This window comes from Musca vetustissima, unplaced genomic scaffold (genome assembly GCF_032173495.1).
Source record: "Musca vetustissima isolate MV318-11 ecotype Yass unplaced genomic scaffold, APGP_CSIRO_Mvet_v1 utg8833, whole genome shotgun sequence".
In the NCBI taxonomy this organism is placed as follows: Eukaryota; Metazoa; Arthropoda; class Insecta; order Diptera; family Muscidae; genus Musca; species Musca vetustissima.
The window spans coordinates 60611-74307 of record NW_026879097.1 but is presented as its reverse complement, the minus strand read 5'-3'; the positions used below and the strand labels follow the sequence as shown (position 1 = coordinate 74307).

Here is a 13697-nt window from a genome sequence, read left to right as displayed (position 1 = left end):
AGCCTAGCTGAAGGTAGCCTTCTGCATAGCCTAGCTGAAGGTAGCCTTCTTCATAGCCTAGCTGAAGGTAGCCTTCGTCATAGCCTAGCTAAAGGTAGCCTTCTTCATAAGCTACCCGAAAGTGAGACCTCTTTAAAGACGAGTTTAAGGTATCCTTTTTCATAGGTCGCTGAAGGTCGCCTCCCTTTTAGGCTAGCTGAAAGTGAGAAAGTGAGAGAGGAGCAGTGTAGACGAACTAAAGTGAATTTCTACTATAGACGAACCGAACTTATGGGGGTCTCAGCAATAGGAGAATTTAAATGGATCGCTACTATAGACAAACTGATGGGAGGCTCAGCAATAGAAGAATTTAAATGGGTCGCCACTCCAGACGAACTGAAAGGAGTCTCGACTATTTGTGTACATAAGGAAGGCTATAGACGAACTGAGTGGAGTTTCAACTACAAAATAATTTAGGGGGTCGCTACTGTAAACGAGCTGAAGGGAGCTTCTATCCCAGACGATCTGAAGGGAGTCTCTACTGTAGGCGAAATGAAAGAAGTCTCTACTGAAGGTGGTGACTACTATAGACGAACTGAAATAAGTCTCTACTCTATACGAACTGTTATAGGCGAACAGAATGAATCTCTACTAAAGACCAATTGAAGGGACTCACTACTATAAATTAGCTGAAAGGAGTCCTTATTATAGACAAACTGAAGGGAGTTTCTACTAAAGACTAGCTGAAGGGAGTCGCTACTATAGACGAACTGAAGGGAGTCGCTACTATAAGTGACCTGAAGGGAGTTTCTACTAAAGACTAGCTGAAGGGAGTCGCTACTATAGACGAACTGAAGGGAGTCGCTACTATAAGCGACCTGAAGGGAGTTTCTACTAAAGACTAGCTGAAGGGAGTCGCTACTATAGACGAACTGAAGGGAATCTCTACTGTAGACGGACTGAAGGGAGTTTCGATCACAGACGAGCTGAAAGGAGTATCTCCTACAGGCGAAGTGAAAGGAGTATCTACTATAGTCGAGCTGATGGGAGTCGCTACTATAGACGAACTGAAAGGAGTATATACAGTAATCGAACTGAAGGGTGTTTAGTCACTGTCCAGTGTGTTTGATCCGACGGGCCGGATACCCGAGTGGTTGCGGTCACTGTCCTGTGTGGATGGGTGGTGTGGACAGTTGGGATGTTTTGTTCTTTGGTGTGGAGAGCCTGCAGTTACTAGTTCAAATGGTAGTAGCTTCGGCTACAAAAACGTGCAGAGTTTAGTCTATGGTGGACCATTCCCGGACTAGCAGGCTTGTGGAATAATTGTTGGGAGAGGTGAGATTCATGGTGGCTACCAATATCGTGTAATGTTGGTGGCCACTTTTGCATTGTATCCCCTTTCAGCAATTGTTTCATTGTAGAGAGCCTGCATGTTAGTCCTAATGGTAGTAGCTTTGTCTATGAAGCTGGGCAGAGGCTATAGTCTGTGAGTGACCATTCTCGAACTGTTTGGGGTTTGGCTATGAACCTGACCGAAGGTTTCGGTAGCACGGGTGTCAGGGCCCCTAGATCTAGCCTGGCAGTTGGTGTTGGCCCTTCGGGGAGCATCGTGCTGGATGTGGTTTATACCCAAATCGCGGGTAGAGCTGTGGCTCGGTGTGGAGTTGCATTACAACCGGGTGCCTGACCCATAGAAAGGCAGGAGTTTTAGATGGGTTCCGCTCCTCATCCAAGGAGGTGATCGCGTCCAAATACGTGTGATCGATTGGTACCTGCATTTAGGTGTGGGGGCGTTGGTTGACGCTTTGTATTAACTGGTGTTTACAGCACCGTGGGGTAGGACCGCAAGGTAGGTACCCAAGTACTCTAAGCATCTCTGAAGGGAGTCTGAGCTACACACAAACTGAAGGGTTTATTTTGAGGGAATTCTACACTACTTCACATTCCTCTTAAAGTACTTCTCCATCTACAGCCATCCACTGTCCGTCGCGTCGTTAATTTTTATCTAAACTCAAGTATTTTAACCCCAAATGAAAATGTGTTGCTGTTTACAGTACGGCGTTATTGTATATTAGATTTTTTACGAGTGTGTGTGGGTTCTTCATAAACACGACGCATAAACACTTTTACTGCTAACTTCTTGTAGTTGTTGTTGGCTTTGTTTACAAAAACCGAACAATAGAGGGCGGTTTTCAAATAAAGCTACACACCACATGCACTTTAGTTAAAGGGGGGTGTTGTTATTGTGGCTAAATAGGAGTTCAACACTATAGGGGTTTTGTGTTCCGAGCACCTTAAGAAGAAAAACTGAAGAAGAAGAGGAAAGTCATGGCGAGAATGTGGAAGGGTGAAAGGTTTCCTACTGTTTTATTATGTGTGGTTTCATACTTAAAGTCAACACGAAAATTCTTAAGGTGAGCTGAGCAACAGCAACTTCAAGTAAAACTTTTATAAAGACACGGTTAAAGAAATTGTTAAGTAATTAAAGTGCGGTGTAATGAGGTTTTAAGGGATTTAATTTTATTTAAAAATTATTAAGAAATTTTAACGACCTTCTAAGGTCTAGGTTTTTTAAGGAAGTCTCTTCTACACACGAGCTGAAAGGAGTACCTACTATTGACGAGCTGAGGGAAGTCTCTACTATAGACGAGCTGAAGGGAGTCTCTACTATAGACGAGCTGAAGGGAATCGCTACTATAGACGAGCTGAAGGTAATCGCTACTATAGACGAGCTGAAGGGAGTCTTTACTATAGATGAGCTGAAGGGAGTCGCTACTATAGACGAGTTGAAAGGAGTCGCTACTATAGACGAGCTGAAGGGAGTAGCTACTATAGACGAGCTGAAGGGAGTCGCTACTATAGACTAACTGAAGGGAATATTTACTATAGACGAGCTGAAGGGAGTCTTTACTATAGACGAGCTGAAGGGAGTCTTTACTATAGACGAACTGAAGGGAGTCTTTACTATAGACGAGCTGAAGGGAGTCTTTACTATAGACGAGCTGAAGGGAGTCTCTACTACAGATGAGCTGTAGGGAGTCGTTACACGAGCTGATGGGATTCTCTACTATAGACGAGCTGAAGGGAGTCTTTACTATAGACGAGCTGAAGGCAATCTTTGCTATAGACGAGCTGAAGGCAGTTTTTACTATAGACGAGCTGAAGGGAGTCTCTACTACAGTCGAGCTGCAGGGAAGTTTCTACTATAGACGGGCTGAAAGGAGTCCCTACTAAAGATGAGATTTAGGGAGTCGTTAGACGAACTGAAGGGAGTCGCTTCTACAGACGAGTTGAAGGGAGGCTCTAGTCGTCGATTTGAAGAATATTATTAAATAATATTTTTTGGAGGCCTATCCAAGGCTTGGATTTATTAAAGAATATTTTTTCGAGGCCAAAGCGTGGATTTATGAAAGAATATTTTTAGAGCTCCATCTAGGTGTGAATTTTTTCAAGAATATTTTTAGAGCTCCATCTAGGTGTGAATTTATTAAAGAATATTTTTTAGGGGCCAACTGAGGCGTGGATTTATTAAAGAATATTTTTCAAGGGCCAACTGAGGCGTGGATTTATTAAAGAATATTTTTCAAGGGCCAACTGAGGCGTGGATTTATTAAAGAATATTTTTAGAGCTCCATCTAGGTGTGAATTTTTTCAAGAATATTTTTAGAGCTCCATCTAGGTGTGAATTTATTAAAGAATATTTTTTAGAGCTCCAGCTAAGGCAAAACTTATTTAAATAATATTCATATCACAAAACCTACAAACATCTGTGGCCACTGCCGATTATATAGGTTAAAAGTTCAATTTCCACAAGAACACTCGTTCATAAATATTTGCAATTCATGCCATCCATATATATATTTACACAAAAACTTATTACCTTTCCAGTTGTTTGGATTCCATTTTTTACAAATGTATTCAGGAAAGTGAAATATCGAACTTATTAAAAAATGTATATCGGTTGTTTGGGGTTTTTTTGTTTGCCTTACTTCATATTTGATTTCATTTGCAATATTTACGGCTTATTTATATAGGATTGAAAAAATAATAAATTAAAAACCTGAATATTTTATTCATGTTGTGTGTGTTTGACTGAAAATAAACTAAAAATCCCAGTCCATTAGGGAATTGTCGTTTAAAATATAGTCCGACCACATGACAAAAACAAAAGCACTGAATAAACAAAAAATTATAAATGGACGAGATGATGTCAAAATGACCACCTAAAAAACCCAGCTGAAATATTATGCAAATGGTCATGAAGAGCAATAATATGGCAAGGGTACAGCACTCAGAATATGTTTGAAGGGTGCGCGTAGCTTAAACATGGGTTCACTGCAATTATGAGTACACCATTTTCAAGAGAAAAAAAGAATTGAAAGGGGTCTCTACTATAGGTGAACTTGAGGGAGTATCTAATATAGATGAACTGAAGGGAGTCTCTACTATAGATGAATTGAAGAGAGTCGCTAGACTGAAGGAAGAATATTTCGCGGGTCTATATGAGGCGTGGATTTTATAAAAAATATATTTGACGGTCTTTACGAGGCGTGGATTTATTAAAGAATATTTCTGAAGGGTCTATCCAAGGCGTGGATTTATTAAAGAATATTTCTGAAGGGTCTATACAAGGCGTGGATTTATTAAAGAATATTTCTGAAGGGTCTATACAAGGCGTGGATTTATTAAAGAATATTTCTGAAGGGTCTATCCAAGGCGTGGATTTAGTAAAGAATATTTCTGAAGGGTCTATCCAAGGCGTGGATTTATTAAAGAATATTTCTAAAGGGTCTATCCAAGGCGTGGATTTATTAAATAATATTTCTAAAGGGTCTATCCAAGGCGTGGATTTATTAAAGAATATTTCTGAAGGGTCTATCCAAGGCGTGGATTTATTAAAGAATATTTCTTAAGTGTCTATGCATGGCGTGGATTTATTAAAGAATATTTCTTAAGTGTCTATGCATGGCGTGGATTTATTAAAGCACATTTTTGGGGATCTATCTAAGGCGTGGATTTTTTAAAGCACATTTTTGGGGATCTATCTAAGGCGTGGATTTTTTAAAGCACATTTTTGGGGATCTATCCAAGGCGTAGATATTTTAAAGCCTATTTTGGGGATCTATCAAAGGCTTGGATTTTTTAAAGCACATTTTTGGGGGTCTATCCAAGGCGTGGATATTTTAAAGCACATTTTTGGGGGTCTATCCAAGGCGTGGATTTTTAAAGCACATTTTTGGCGGCCTATCGAAGGCGTGGAGTTTTTAAAGCACATTTTTGGCGGCCTATCGAAGGCGTGGAGTTTTTAAAGCACATTTTTGGGGATCTATCCAAGGCGTGGATATTTTAAAGCACATTTTTGGGGATCTATCCAAGGCGTGGATATTTTAAAGCACATTTTTGGGGGTCTATCCAAGGCGTGGATATTTTAAAAAACATTTTTGGGGGTCTATCCAAGGCGTGGATATTTTAAAGAACATTTTTGGGGGTCTATCCAAGGCGTGGATATTTTAAAGAACATTTTTGGGGTCTATATGAGGTGTGGATATATTAAAGTATATTTATGGAGGTCTGTATGAGGTGTGGATACATTAAAGTATATTTATGGAGGTCTGTATGAGGTGTGGATATATTAAAGAATATTTTTGGGGCTCTATATGAGGTGTGGATATTTTAAAGATTATTTTTTGGGGGTCTATATGAGGTGTGGATATATTAAAGAATATTTTTTGGGGGTCTATATGAGGTGTGGATATATTAAAGAATATTTTTTGGGGGTTTATATGAGGTGTGGATATATTAAAGCACATTTTTTGAGGTCTATATGAGTCGTACATTTTTTGAAGAATATTTTTTAGTAATCCTGCTGTTCGGAAACAGTGTTCTGGTACCTCTTATTTAAAAATTACATAAATCTCATGGCTGTTGTATTTGTGTGTGTTTTTTTTTTTTACATTCACACATTTCAAATGCAACACCAACAATAACGAAAATGATATATGGTTTGTAATAAAAACTACTCTTACAAAGCCGTCGTGTATAAAAAAACATGCAGACCCAAGCATGTCACTTCGAAAAACATGTCAGTCAAATATGTTTTAACAACCTTACTTGTGTAACGACGAACCACCAACAAAAAACCAAATATGGAGACAAAAAAATTTACACCAAAAAATAGGGGAACCTGGTTAGCTGACGAAAAAAAATCAGAAAATAAATTTAAAGGTAAATAGAATTTAAAATTTTTACAGAAGGACTGAGTTGGGTCCTCTATCAGTAGAAGGCCTCATCAGGGTGGTCTAGAAAATTTCAGGATGAAATAACCTTCAACTTTTTTTCGATCCTAAGATAAAGTGAACATTTTCGAACCCTCCCAAAATTAATGAAAAAAATTAAATTAAACAAAAAAAATTCTCCACTTACCCTCTCGCACATCCTTGTAGGCATCGTCGACATGCGACTCCTTATAGATAACCGAATGGAAGCCAACATTTTTCACAGCTTCATCGTGATGTTCGATTATGGATTTAGGTTTTGTCGACTTGACTGTGGGAGTTTCTGTTGTGGTTGTAGTTGTCGTCGTCGTAGTAGTTGTTGTTGTCGTCGTGGTCGACGTTGTTGTTGATGAACTATTGGTATCAGTACTATGCAACGATTGCATTTCTGGTTGTGTTGTTGTTGTTGTAAAATTTGTTGGAAAATAACGTTTGGCATGTTCAACATAATAGGCATCACGTTCGGTAATAATTTTACCCTCAAATACACCATCCAATATGGAACCGAATACATAGCTATTACGGTCCCCTATCACGTGGCCCTCATATATGTGATCCGTGGATACATCCAAAGGGCCATTGCTATCAATTATCTGGAAAAAGAGAGAAAGGAAAAAGCAACAAAACAATGTTAGAGAAAAATGTTCTAAAGGCGTGGATTTTTTTAAAAAAAATATTTTTTCAAGGTCCTATCAAGGCGCGGAATTTTTTAAATAATTTTTTTCGGGGTATACAAGGCGTGGATTTTAAAAAATATTTTTTCAAGGTCCTATACAAGTCGCGGAATTTTTTAAACAATATTTTTTCGGGGTCTATACAAGGCTTGGATTTTTAAAATATATTTTTTGAGACCTCGTCTCCAGATTCACTCCAGTAGATGAGCGAATTGCTATAATCTGCATAAAAGCGAAGTTCCTCCACATCAGTCTTATTTGCGTCCATGCTCCAACCGAAGACAAAGATGAGCAGACCAAAGACATATTTTATGAGCGCCTAGAAACATAATATGATCGCTGTCCTGGCCATGACATGGAAATTCTGCTAGGAGATTTTAATGCTAACATGAAGAAACATCCGACAACGGCATGAGGTCGATTGACTTCGTGAGCACCAGATTGAAGCATCTCGATATACAAAAGGCCACCTGGATTTCTCCTGATCAAGCAACGAGAAATCAAATTGATCATGTTGTGATAGGCGGAAGGCATTCATCCAGTGTATTAGACGTTCTTTCGATCCGAGGAGCGAATATCGATTCGGACCACTACCTTGTAGCAGCCAAGGTTCGCACTCGTCTTAATGTTGCAGCAAAAGTGCCATCCAACCCAACACGGAAACTCGACGTCGAAAAACTGCAAACACAATAGGTAGCCAAGGCCTACTCCGCTCAACTTTCCCACCTGCTTGACGAAAGCACTTCTTGTCCCGATAAAAGTACAGAAGCACAATGGTAAAGAATTGCCCACTCCCTACAAACTGCAGCAAAAGCAACACTTGGGTACCACAAACCACCACCAAAGAACACATGGTACGATCAGGGGTGACGTAATGCTGCCGATGTGAAAAACGCAGCGTATAGGGCAACCCTGCAGACAGCAGCAACGCACAATGCGATGTATAATTATTAGGTGAAAAGGAGAGAGGATAAACTTTTTTTCAGAAAAAAGAAGAAAGAGCAAGAAAAACGTAAGCAAATCGAGATGTACAGGAGTTAGAATGAAGTCCGGAAATTTTACCAACGGGTAAAACACCAAACCGAAGGCTTCGGCGCAGGCACATCCTCCATTAGAGATAAAGAGGGAAACCTGGTGACAGATACAGACAACGTGCTGAGAATCCGGATGGTGCATTTTGAGAAACTTCTGGTATCAAATAGTAGCAGTGAAGTGGATACCCCAGAACCAATAATAGATGCCGGTATAGAGTGTATACCACCTAGCCAAGATAGCAATCAATCGACTCAAGAACAACAAAGCAGCAGGAGCCGACGGGTTACCAGCGGAACTATTCAAGACTGGTGGTCAGGTGCATGCACCAGCCGATATTAGTACAATTTGGCTAGAGCAATGCATGCCCAATGGCTGGATCCTCAGCTTCCTGTGTCCCGTGCATCAAAAACGGAGACAAGACGATATGTGCCAACTATAGAGGAATTAGCCTTCTTTCCATCGCATAAAAAGTGCTATCCAGTGTGCTGTGTGAACAATTGAAGCCAATGGTCAATGACATTATTGGACCATGCCAATGCGGCTTCAGACCTGGCAGATCCACCAATGACCAGATTTTCACTTTCGGTCAGATTCTGAAAAAACCCCACGAAAAACACATCGACACATACCACCCCTATTCGTGGACCATAAAACCGCATTCGACAGCCCTATCCGTTCAGAGGTGTATAAAGCCATGCGTTCGGCATTCCTGCAAAATAATAAGGCTATGCACGATAACTTTAAGTGGCACAAGGTCAGCAGTTAAAGTCGGAAAAGACATATTCGAGCCCTTCAATACCGAAAGAGGGTTCAGACAAGGTGATAGTTTGTCGTGTGATCTTTTTAACATTCTACTGCAAAAGGTCATACGAGAGGCAAAGGTGAACAGAAATGGCACTCTATACACCAAACAACACATGTTGCTCGCCTACGTCGATGACATCGACATAATGGGTCGAACACTGAGTGCGGTAACAACCGCCTTTGAACAAATTGAGAAGGAGTCTGCCAAAGTGGGTCTGGCAGTAAATGGTGAGGAGACCAAGCTGATGGTATCAACGCGCCAGACGTCCAGTAGACTCGGACAAACTGTGGAACTTGAGAATTACAGATTCGAGGTAGTTAGAGGTTTTATATACCTTGGTACCGCCATAAACAAAACGAATGACATCAGTTTTGAAATTCTGAAAAGGATTATGATAGCCTATAGATGCTGCTATGGTCTAAGTAAACAGTTTAGAAACAAGGTCACCTCTCCCCAGACCAAACTCACACTTTACAAGACGCTGATACTACCAGTTCTGTTATACGGATCTGAAGTATGGGTACTTGCGCAAGCAGATGAGGCAGCTCTTGAGGTATTTGAAAGAAAAATTCTCCGAAGGATCTAAGGGACGATCTGCGTCGTCGGTGAATGTCGGCGTCGAATGAACCACGAGCTTTACAGTTTATACGAGGACATCGATATAGTCAGTCGTATTGAGCTGCAGCGACTACGATGGCTAGGCCATGTTGTGCGAATGAATGAAAATGCCCCAGGTCAAAAGGTATATAAAAGGGAGTCTACTGATGGTTCCCGTAGAAGAGGAAGGCCACGAATTAGATGGAAAGACCATGTAGAAAACAACATCTTGGAACGTGGACTTTCAAATTGGAAGAGATGCGCACAAGACCGACGCGCTTGGAAATCTTTTTTAAGTTCGGCTTATGGAACAACCGTTCTGTAACAAGCCAGCTTAGTAAGTAAGTAAAGTATTTTTTCAGGCTACTATAAAGGCGTGGATTTTTTATAAATATTTTTTTCAAGGACAATTTTTTTAAAATATTTTTTCAAGGACTATTCACAGACATGGATTTTTAATAAATTTTTCCAAGTCTATACAATCGTGGATTTTTTAATATTTTTTTCGGGGTCTATACAAGGCGTGTATTAATATTTTTTTCGGGATCTATACAAGGCGTGTATTAATAATTTTTTTCGGGGTCTATTTAAGAGAATTGTATAGTTTTTGAAGGAAAATTTTGAAAGTAAATCGGTGTTTTCACTTACCTCTAACTTATCGCTAAATGTTTGTAAATCACGTTTTAATCTAATATGGAAGTCTCTTCCATGTGCTTGAAATTTTAAATATACATAATGATCTTTGGTCACTGATCGCCGGGCTCTATGGTGACTAGCGCGTATGTGTTGATGATCATAACTAAGTGTTTCATAATGCGATATGTATTCGTTCAAACGGTTGTGACCTGGAAGAAGAGAAGAAGACAGGGGAAATATTAGTAAAAGTCAGCACAAATAAAAAATATAAAAATGAATTAATATTAAAATATAGATGCCATGTGAAAATTATTTCAAAATGAGTAAAGAAAATAGTAAAGTCGGACTGGGCCGACTATATGATACCCTTCACCACTTTGGGAATATTGTAAATATGTATCCTTACAATTGCATGTCAAAGTCCTCTCGAAGAAACATACTCATGTCTTCCTGCAACCTTTGCTAAATTTATTTTCATTCGGGCAGGTTTAGAGTCGTCTGCGTACCATGGGACTAATTTTTGGAAAATGATTTATAGAAAAATTTATAGGCGCTATTTGGTACGCCGCACTGTAATTGTAATGTAATTTCAATCAGACACCTGTTCAAAATAAATATGGAAGCTATAGCTGCATCTGTACGAATTTCAACAAAACGCAATAACGTCATTCAAGTCTCAATTTGATACGATACGTGCAAAATTTCGTTAAGGTAAAATCGGATAAATATATATGTATATGTGGGAGCTGTATGGAAATCTGAACCGATTTTCCTGAAACTTACCACACATCATTCTAGACTCAATTCAGTACGCTATACCAAATCAAAGGATATATAGGGACTTTGCTGCACAATTTGCATGAAATCGGACGAAAATATATATGGGAGCTATATCTAAATCTGGACCAATTTTCACGAAATTTAATACACATCGTTTCAGACTTAATTTGGTACGCTATACCAAATTTCGTGCAAATCGAAGGATATATAGAGATTTTGGTGCACCATTTACGTTAAATCGGACGAAAATATATATGGGAGCTATATCTAAATCTGGACCGATTTTCCCGAAACCCACCACTTATCATTCGATGCTCAATCCAGTACACTATGCCAACTTTCTTGCAAATCGAACGATATATAGGGATTTTGGTACACCATTTACATTAAGTCGGACGAAAATAAATATGGAAGCTATATATAAATCTGAACCGATTTTTCCAAATTTCTATTCTATGCATATTCTCAAAAGGAACCATGTATCTGTCTCGTTTCCTTTTGACTGTTACAAACATATGCACAATGGCATAATATTCTGTATCACAGTGTGGTGAAGGGTATAAAAATCCACGCATTATATAGACCTCGAAAAAATTATTTAAGAAAATCCACGCCTTGTATGGACCCCGATTTTTTTTTTACATCCACACCTTGTTTAAACCTCGAAAAAAATTATTTAAAAAAAAAAATCCACGCCTTGTATAGACCCCGATTTTTTTTTAAATCCACACCTTGTTTAGACATCGAAAAACAGTATTAAAAAACTCCACGCCTTGTATAGACCTCGAACATTTTTTAATCGACTCTTATTACAGTCTTAAAAAAAATATTTAAAAAAAATCCACGCCTTGTATAGACCCCGATTTTTTTTTAAATTCACACCTTGTATAGACCTCGAAAAAATTATTTAAAAAATCCACGCCTTGTAAAGAGCCCGAACATTTTTTTTAATCGACTCCTATCACAGTCTTTAAAAAAATTATTTAAAAAAAAAAATCCACGCCTTGTATAGACCCCAATTTTTTTTTTTTTTTTTAAATTCACACCTTGTATAGACCTCGAAAAAAATATTTTTTTAATCGACTCCTATTACAGTCTTTGAAAAAATTATTTAAAACAAAATGTATAGACCCCGATTTTTTTTAAATCCACGCCTTGTATAGACCCTGAAAAAAAATTATTTAAAAAATCCGAAGCTTTGTTTAGACTCCGAACATTTTTTTTAAATCGACGTCTATTACAGTCTTTGAAGAAATTATTAAAAAAACCCACGCCTATTATAGATATCAAAAATATATTTGGCAAACAGATTGCACCCTTATTGCCCCATTGATATAACATCCAAACCCCCTTCTCTCCTAAGATCTCTATATAAACCCTAAACAAATTTCCTGCAATTTATCACCGATCAACCTTTTCTTCTTTTGTATTAAAAAAAATTGTAAATAAATACGAAATTTATCTATCTCGTTTATATTACATTTACATTGATTTATAATAAAAATAAATTCCGGAGAAGAAAAAAAAAACAAGCAGACAAAAAATCCAACAACACCAACAAAACGTTTATCAATCTAATTGTATGGCATTAAATTATTTATCCTTCCCCTGATATATGGTTCAGAGCAGGCTAAAAGGGATTAAACACTTTCATTTGTTATTTGGCTTGACTTGGCTTTTGTTTTTTGTGGGGAGGGCATAAATTTGTTAAGAAAAACACATAAATTGTAATAACAACAACAACAAAAAACCTGACCGACTTTTTGTTGCTGTTGTTGTTGTAGTTTCCGAAATGAACACCAAAAGGAAAATAATTGCCAGCACATAAAAAAAACAATGGAAGGATGAAAGGGATAGAGAGAGGTGGATAAAGGCAAACTTGTTGCCAGGATAAAGGATGTTCATGATGTTCAATGGGAAAGGAAGTAGATACATTTTATAGAATATTTAAGGATAAATATTTTAAGGATACATATTTTTGAAAGGGGTACGTGGATTTTTTAAATAATTTTTTTCTAAAGATATAATATGAGTGGATTTGTATACCCTACACAACTACAGGGTTGCCCATATTCGACGGACCCATGTTTTTTTTTTTGAAAATCAAAGAAAAAAAAAATAAAAATCTGGCTGTTGGCAATGTTAATCATTTAATTTGTTCCAAGTAGATTTGTTTTTTTTTTTTCAATTTTTGAATATGATATCTCTCAAATGGCCGCCTCTGGCGTTGATGACGTATTGTGCCCTTTTTGCTGCATTTCATCCATCGTTTTGCCAACATTTCGGCAGGAATAGCAGCTATTTCTTCACGAATGTTGTCCTTGAGCTCTTCTACGGTCCTTGGCTTGTTAACGTAAACCTTTGACTTCAAATATCCCCACAAGAAGATGTCAGGCGGCGTCAAATCGGGCGAACGCGGAGGCCAGTCCAAATCACCACTTTTCGACATCAAACGACCCGAAAACAAATTCTTCAGAAAATCCATTATTATGCGACTTGTGTGCGGTGGAGCGCCGTCTTGTTGAAACCAGAACTGTCTCATACGCTTTCGACGAATAATTGGCATCACAAAATTGGTCATCATGTCGCGATAACGCTCCTGATTGATGGTAACAGCATGGCCATTTTCATTTTGGAAGAAAAACGGCCCAATGACCGTTTTCGCACTAACGCCGCACCAAAACTGTGACTTTTTCGTCATGAAGAGGCATTTCTTGAATCTCCTGAGGATTTTTTTTCGGTGGCGTAAAAACGGCAATTTTGCTTATTTACGGTCCCATTCAATGTGAAATGGGCTTCATCGGACATGATAATTTTGTTCCAAAATTGCTCGTCATCTTCGGCCATTTCGATGACTCTTTGGGCCCATTCCAATCGACGAGGCTTGTCCGCAGGCAACATTATTTGCGTCAATTG

General features: G+C 38.5%; 1 protein-coding gene across 1 annotated transcript in view; it reads right to left on the bottom strand.

The window, feature by feature from the left end:
• LOC133323895 (disintegrin and metalloproteinase domain-containing protein 10-like) overlaps positions 1-10445 on the bottom strand; it is a 60048-nt gene extending 49603 nt beyond the window's left edge. The window contains exons 1-3 of the mRNA XM_061532797.1: positions 10442-10445; positions 10014-10210; positions 6403-6847 (exon numbers count right to left, since the gene is read on the bottom strand). Coding sequence (XP_061388781.1) covers positions 6403-6847; positions 10014-10210; positions 10442-10445 — 646 coding nt within the window. The remainder of the gene's footprint in view (positions 1-6402; positions 6848-10013; positions 10211-10441) is intronic.
• Between the last annotated feature and the right edge of the window lie 3252 nt (positions 10446-13697).